This window comes from Poecilia formosa, unplaced genomic scaffold, assembly GCF_000485575.1.
Source record: "Poecilia formosa unplaced genomic scaffold, Poecilia_formosa-5.1.2 Scaffold427, whole genome shotgun sequence".
Lineage (NCBI taxonomy): Eukaryota > Metazoa > Chordata > Actinopteri > Cyprinodontiformes > Poeciliidae > Poecilia > Poecilia formosa.
Genome location: NW_006800366.1, coordinates 344,167 through 351,936, shown reverse-complemented (window position 1 = coordinate 351,936; position 7,770 = coordinate 344,167). Strand labels below are relative to the sequence as shown.

General features: G+C 39.7%; 1 protein-coding gene across 3 annotated transcripts in view; it reads left to right on the top strand.

Moving 5' to 3' along the window:
- Positions 1-223: 223 nt before the first annotated feature.
- The window catches only part of lcp2a (lymphocyte cytosolic protein 2a), an 11,732-nt gene continuing 4,185 nt past the window's right edge, over positions 224-7,770 (top strand). The window contains exons 1-13 of one of the 3 annotated variants that reach the window (XM_016663525.1): positions 224-248; positions 1,835-2,011; positions 2,715-2,777; positions 2,860-2,906; positions 3,046-3,108; positions 3,917-3,942; positions 4,268-4,305; positions 4,946-5,123; positions 5,231-5,322; positions 6,732-6,783; positions 7,179-7,256; positions 7,353-7,378; positions 7,576-7,595. In XM_016663525.1, coding sequence (XP_016519011.1) covers positions 1,940-2,011; positions 2,715-2,777; positions 2,860-2,906; positions 3,046-3,108; positions 3,917-3,942; positions 4,268-4,305; positions 4,946-5,123; positions 5,231-5,322; positions 6,732-6,783; positions 7,179-7,256; positions 7,353-7,378; positions 7,576-7,595 — 755 coding nt within the window. In that variant the 5' untranslated portion in view covers positions 224-248; positions 1,835-1,939. Of the gene's footprint in view, positions 249-1,412; positions 1,758-1,834; positions 2,012-2,714; positions 2,778-2,859; positions 2,907-3,045; positions 3,109-3,916; positions 3,943-4,267; positions 4,306-4,945; positions 5,124-5,230; positions 5,323-6,731; positions 6,784-7,178; positions 7,257-7,352; positions 7,379-7,575; positions 7,596-7,770 lie in introns of those variants that run through there. The other 2 variants (XM_007577079.2, XM_007577078.2) reach the window with 2 other exon arrangements.

Sequence of the window (7,770 nt, the reverse complement as noted above, 5' to 3'; positions counted from 1 at the left end):
ACGCTAACATCCTGATGAAAGTTGAATACATTTAATTGGTTTTGTGTGGCATCTATCAATGAAGTATTTATTTATCTATATTTAGGACATAATATTTGAACTATGTTCAAGTTAAAACAAAGAACTACAGAAGAAAAGGCGGCAAAGCTGTTTAAGCTAGTTCAGACTGGTTGAAACCGGTTCAGACCGGATGAAACCACCAGCTACTGCTGCTGCCAGTGTCATCATGACGATAAAACTTATAACAGGTAAATATATTCTTATAATAAACTTATAAACTCCACAAACGATCAAATATATTTAAAAATAACTTTAATAAAATATTTAGTGATGTATCCACATTCATTTGTGTAGTTAGCATAAGCTAACCATAGAAGCTAGGCTAAATTAAGCTAAATTTATGATGCACAAATTTCATTTTGTTTTATTTTGTTCGTTACCTAAATCTGTGTGTGTACCTAAATTATAAAAGTTATTTACGGGACAATTAAAGAAGATTAATTTGCTGCTGCTTCCAGTATATGGCTGCTAACTTGGATCTGTGTTTTAGCAAAAATTGTAATTTGTTTCTGTTAAATTATGTAACATAAAATTTATTCAACAAAGGGTTTCTTTCTGATAAATGTTCCTTGGTAGCTAACCCAATTAAAGTTGGTCATGGCAAATTGTGGGTAATCGTGCTAAATATAAAGTAAGTTTACATACAGGTTCTTGCTCTCAGAATAATAAAATAAAAATGAGTTTGATGACTGATTAATAACTGGATTGAAAAGGTGATTTAATAGGAGATTTATTCCAGATTCTGAAACAAGTGAAGCTGTTCTGGTAGAATAGATTTACAAACATGAAAGTTTTATTCATTTTAAATGTATGATGTTCATATTTATTGTTCAGTTTTGGCCTCATTACAGCTCTGATGCTGTTGTTCTATCAGCTAATGGTCTCTATTACAGTCTCTATACTGAAGTTAATGATTAATTGATTACTAAATTAGTTCATTATTTCAATAATTGATTCATCTGATGAATTGCTTCTAACATAACTTCTTCTGATTGTCTTTCATCAACAGTTTTCCATAACGTCCAGACTTGTGATGGTTTTCTTCCACCTGAGCAGTGGATCTCTGCAGCTCCTGCAGAATCACCATCGACTGTAGAGGAAATTGTAGGTGTTTTTCTCCACTCCAGTGACCTTTGACCTTTGCCATTCAGACATCGACTCATTCTCGATGGGTTTTTTTGTTTTATCTCTACCCATGATTTCCGTTTTCTCAATCTGACCTCGTTTTGTTTTTCCAGTTGAAGAAAAAAGAAGAAAAAAGAAATCTTCCCTCGAAGTGTTTCGAGTTTCTACCAGGAAACAGAAAGTGAGAAGTGAACTCAGAACTTCTGTAATTAAAGCAGCGAGGGAAACGTCTTCATGAATAAAGTCTGTTTTATTGCAGGAGTGTTCTGACGTGGACCGACCCAGGTCCGGCAGAACCGACCCAGTCCCGGCTGAGAGCAACATGGTGGCTTTGGTGTGAACCCTAAGTCAATTTGCCGTCTGTTGCGTCGCCGTGTTGCAGTGAGTGGGTGCAGCTGCGGCGGCTGTTTGACTCTGCGGTCGGCAGGGGAAGGAGGAAGACGCTGCTGCTGCCCCCCCGCTGCACACTCACTTCCTCAAAGAGGGAGGGGAGAGACAGAAGGAAGCCATCTTGGGCACTTTGTGACATGTTTGTCCCATCTCTGGTGCTGGTTCCTGCAGACGGACAGACGGTGCGTTTGGGGAAGTGGAAGCTGAGGAAACCCTGCAGGTATTTGGTTTTTCTGAGTTTTGTTTTGCGTTTTGACAGGAAGGAGAAACGAGTCACTGAAGGAATTGGAAACTGAACGCCTAAGATCTGCAGCGTTTCCTCTGATGTTGCTCTGAGCGCCGAGTTCAGCTGGACAGACGCAGGATGAGTTCGGTTCCCCAGAGGTCGGTGGTGATGGGCTGGAGCCCCCAGCAGCTGGCCGACTACCTGAAGCGGGTGAGGAACCAGAGCCAGAATCAGTCCCTTTCCTCTTTTTTTCTGTTTCCACATCTTATATCGTCCTGAACCCTGGGAGTCCCCAGAGTCTGGTTCTGGAGGAACCAGGACGGTTCTGGTTCAGAACAGTGCAGCTGATGGTGGATGTCATGGAGGAGAATGTCTTTATTCCCGATGCTTCCTGGGAACCAAACTGGGTTGGATAGAAGCGCTGAGATGGTCGTTTCAGGTCCAGAACGATGCAACAAACAGGAACCACTTCCTGCTGATGCAGATGTTAATTATCTGCTGATGAGCTGAATTAGCTACTGAGCCTGGTACTGAACCTGAACCAGAACCAGGCAGGAACCCTAAAGCGTCAAACCTTTAGGGTTTTGGGTTGGTTCTTCTTCTCAAAGCTGCTTCAGCTCTTCCATGTTTGCACTATGTATTGCCTAGTCTGGACTTTGACTAGACCATTGAAGCATGTTGATTCTTTAGTTTTTCAAGCAGCTGTAGATGAGCTGCTGTGTTGATTATCCATTCTGGACCCAGCTGTAACCGGACCAGAACCAGTTCTGGTCCAGTCACCAGGGGCCGGTGTTCCCTGGTGGCCCCCCTTTGGCCCCTGAGGCCCCCTTCAGGCCCCCGGTCTGGACTGGCCCTAGCCTCTGTCTGTCGGTCTGGTAAAGTTGTGCTGAAGGACGAACTTTGTTTGTGGCAGATGAACCTCCCCGGCTGTGATAAGGTGGTTCTGAAGAACTCCATCAGCGGCTCCAGGTTTGTGGTGAGTGTTTCTGGAGGAAGAGGAGGAAGAGGAGTGACGAAGGCCAGGATCATCATCCTCACTGATGTTTTTGTTTCTGCAGAATCTGACAGACAACGACCTGCAGAAGTTCCCCAAGCTTCACGCTCCGTAAGTCAGAGGAAGGTTTTCATCTCAGACTGAACACAAACAGCTTCTCTACCTTATCTAAAGCACAGAATTAATAAAGACAATTATCTTTGTTTTGTCTTCATGGCTGTTTTTGCTTAATCTGTGTTTATGTCTGCAGGATGATTTCTAAGATCAGCAATGAAATCTACAAGAACGAGAAGAAAGGCTTGTTTTCTAAAAAGTACGTCTCACACAAACAAACATCTGTTAACCACAGAACAAAAATAATTCGAGTCATTCAGCCTGCCTGGAGAAATAAATAATTTCAGTCACTCTCATCCGGTTATGCTAACTAAATATTCAAATTAAACAGCTAAACATTTAGCTTGAAGCTAAACATTCTTTTCTTTCTTCTTTGTTTTTCTATTTTCTTTTTTTTTTCTAATTTTATTTATTTATTTTTTCAGTTTATCTAGTGGTTTTGCCAGAGCTTTTACTTTGATAGTCTACTTCAACTGTAAAACAAGTGAATTTGCACATTAGCTAAAATATTTAGATGTAAACAAAACAATTACTTTTTATTTCTTTTCTTTGTTTCAGTTTCTTGTTGTGCTCCTTTTTCATTTCTTCTTTTTTCAGTTTATATAATCAGTTTGCAGATCCAGCTTCTACTTTCATAATCTATTTCAACATCAGAACAAGTAGCTAAAATATTTATTCGGCTTATTAAATTGTTAGTTTCAAACTGCGACACAAGGAAATTAATGAATAACTTTGACTTGACTTTGAAAAATTAATTATGACTAAAATAACCCAAACTGTTGTAATTTTTGACTCTAACTTTATGAACGATTCCCTATAACTGACAGCTCTAATGTTAGTTATGACGATACCATGACGACAGTCCTGCTAAAACCTGAAACTGGACCTCAGACATAAAGGAGACAACACTCATCCCAGCTGCTGAACTAATAACTGAACTGGTTCATAAGTGAATTGGTTCATAACTGAACTGATTCATGTCCTGTTTGTGTGTTTCTGCTTCACAGGTCGACTCCTAAGTATCAAGAACCAGGTGAGTTAGTTTCCGTCTCCTGAGCTGGTCAGGTTTGATTGGGTTTTCGTTGACAGAACCAGAACAGGAAGTGATCGGCTCGGTTCTTTCCGTTTGGCTCCAGTTGAATTATGATCATCTGGTATTAAACTAGTTTGTTACTCTGAGATGACCGGTCCTGCAAGGTTCTGGGTTGTTCCTGATGTGAAACACAACAACAGTTGGTCTCCATGGAAATGCTCTCCATGGAAACTGTCTCCATGAAACGGCCTCTAAATACTGAAGTGATGTAGCGATACAGAAGCTAATGTGAGACGTTGGTAACGTGTTTCTTTGTGCTTTGCAGAGATGAACGTTGATGGAGGATGGGGCGAAGACGAGTTTGTGAGTCTGACCTGATTTCACTTTAACCCTGTTTCTCTGCTGATTTATTTAAACACGAATGAAGGAAAAATGACTTTTAATATAAGATGAACAACAACACATCTCATTCTGCTGCATCGTTATCGACAGAAACATGAAAGATCCAACAGCCTGTAGGATTCACTAAAACACTGAAATACATCATCTGTCCAAAATGATTCACAAACTCCTGCTAAACTAAATATTTAACTTTTTAAATATATATTTAGCCTGCTAAGTAAATTATCTTCAAACTGTAATTTAGTTTGCAAACTAAGTATTTAGTTTGACTTTTATAAACTAAAGAATAACATGGTGAAATTAAAACCTATTTTTTCTCTTATGACTCAGATTATTGCTGTTCAATTTTAACTGTAACCCCAAAGCGATTTGGGATTCTGCTGTTTCATGTTCTGACCTCTGACCTTGATCTGAATTTGCTGGAATGTCTGAGACGTTTTCCTCTCAGAAGGTTAGGAGATGACCTTTGACCCTTTCCTAGGTTGATGTTTTCCCTCCTGAGGGAAAACAGCTACACTGAAAAATGGCTTCATGTTTCATGAACATGAAGACTAACAGAACTCGGTCGGGTTTCTTTAAGAGATGATCTTCTGCTCTGCAGGACGACGAAGAGTTTGACGATGACTACGAGAGTCCGTACAGCGACGAAGATGACAGGGACTACGAGTCCCCGAATGACGACCTGGACGCGGGTAACGACTATGAGCCGCCGCCCTCTGAACCCGCAGAGGACCACAAGCTGTGCCCGTCTCAGCCCATTGGGGACGGGGACTACATCGGTACTCACATGGCGCAGCAGTCACACAACGCTGACCCCATCAAACCCACAGCGAGGTCACCAGGTCACAGGTCATCAGAGGTTAACGGTTTCTGTTTCTGTGTGCAGACCGGAGGGACAACAACGTGGCGGCCAGAGGCCCGCCCCCCGCTCTGTGTCCCCGCCCCCCCACCTCACTGTCTGCACTCCCGGCCCGCATGGTCAGTCTGAACAGCTACACTGAAAAACGGCATCAGACTTTAGTCATTTCTACATTTATAACAGTTCTTGTGCTGATTCTCCTGCATTAACATTCATTCATTCACCTGTTTTGTATTTCTATAAAAATTGGATTCTGTTCAGCTTTTCCTCTCTGAGACGCTCCTGAACTCATTCAGTCATTCAGGACTCACAGGCGTTTCTATCAGACACAGAATTTGTTGCAAACTTATACAAATAAATTCACTTAATGAAAATTTAAAAGAAGTCAAGATTTTTGATAAAACATTGAGGTGGTTCTTTGTATTGAAATAGACTTATTTTGCAAAACTGCAGTGGAAACACTTTATTCGGATCACGAGTCACATGATCAGCAGCCGGCGGTTTCTACTGAGGGAAACGCAGAAGAAGAAGACAGGAAGTAGAAAGTCAATGTTTATGTAACACTTTACAAACAGGTTCAAACTTCACATAAAAACTATAAAATCACAGTGGAATAAAATGATCAAAATGAGAACAGGAAGGCTGCAGCGTCAGACCTCGGCTGAAATAAGTTTTAAGAATGGATTAAACTGATCAGATCTGATTTGGAAGGAAATTTATTCCAGAGCAACAACAGAGAAAAACATGTAGACGAATCTGAGAAACAATAACAAAGAATTTTTATCTGATTAGTTTTGAGCCAAACTGTTTAAAATTTCATAGGTTATTAAGATAATCTTAAATCTATTCATTATTAAACAGACTGCGGCATTAAGAGGGAGATCATCGCTGCAATGGTTTTAATGACTTATCGCCTCAACAAACTTATTCACTTGGGATTTCAGCTTAATTTCTTAGTTAATGGAAACTCAACAAATGCTAAATCATGTTTTTTTTTGTTTTTTAACATTTGACATTTGAAAATACTTAAAGATTTGCTCACATTTGTAATGAAATTGCAGCTAATGAGACAATTTCAGGTTCGTTCTGAAACATTTTTTTCTGCATTTTCTGCTCCGTGTCCTGTAAAGCCTTCAACCAGATATTATAGAAAAAATAATACAACAATTGAGCTTAAATTCAGAAATACAATAGAAAAGAAAAACACATGTACAGTGTGTTTTTCAGCTTGATGTGAAACTGGATGTATTTTAGGAATTGAAAGTTGAACCATCACAGATTTTTATAAAGTCCTGAAATGATGAAGAGAATGAAACCTAGATTAAGTCTAGTTAAAGTAACGTCTGCCCTCTTACTAATTAATGAATCATTCTGGGGTTACGTCAAACCAGCAGCGATGTATTTTATGTGGATGGAATAAAGATTTTGGTTAGTGGAAACAAGTTGTTTGGATGTGAAGTTTAGAGTTTCCAGTTCTTCCAGCTGATTCATTTTTACTGAACTTTTTTTTGTGTTTGTGTTTGTGCAGCCCGTAGAGTCCAGAAGAGACCCGTCTCCTCACGGACGACCGCCAGGAAACCGTACGTTCATAAAAACAGAAACAAACAGATTATTTTACTACAGGAAAAAAAGTCTAAATATTACAGGGATAAGGTCAGAATATTAGCAAAGTAAAAATGCAAAATATGAGAAAAATTTTGTTAAAAACATTTCAGAGTGCTGCTGCTGAAAACAATTTAATGCTCACGTGTTGAACGATTAAATATTTTCTTATTTGTAAACTGAAACTCACAAGATGTTAAACATTCATCATTTTAATTTATTGTTACTTTCCATGTAAGAGTTATGAAGTTACCACTTTGATTTACTAATATTACAACTTCATTCTCATAATATTTTGTCTTTTTTCTGGTAATTTAAAAATCATTGGTACTTTGTCGTATTCATGTGTCTCATTGCTGTTGTTGGTGTTCAGTTCCCGCAGGGCCTCCCAAGGTGTGTCGTGACATCAAACCTGGACGCGAGTCACGAAACACCCAGTCCCCCATCAGAGGTAATCCCTCAGCCGTTCAGCCAACAGCTCCGGCTGCCATCGCTGAAACATTGAGAATAATCTGTGGACATTTGCTCTGTTCTTTCTCTTTCTCAGGACATCAGTTCAACTCAGCAGACAGAGTGAGTGTCCTTTAAAACTAACTCAGCTGCTGCACATTTATCAACATTCTACAACTCAGTACAATAAAGTTTAGAATGAGAAAAAAAGGGAGTACGACAACTCGACCCTGAGGAACCCCCCCACACACACACACACACACGCAAAATTACACTGAAATTTAAAGTTTAATGTTTCTAACTTAATTTTGTTTTTGCAGCCTGGTGCACAGTCCTGGAGGTGTGTACACACACACACACACACACACACACACACACACACGTTTGTGTTGCTATCTTTGTGGGGACTTTCCATTGACTTCCATTCATTTCTACAGCCTAAACCTTACCTTTACCCTTTTCCTAACCCTAACCATCACATACCTAACCCTAACCAAACTCAATTCATACCTTAG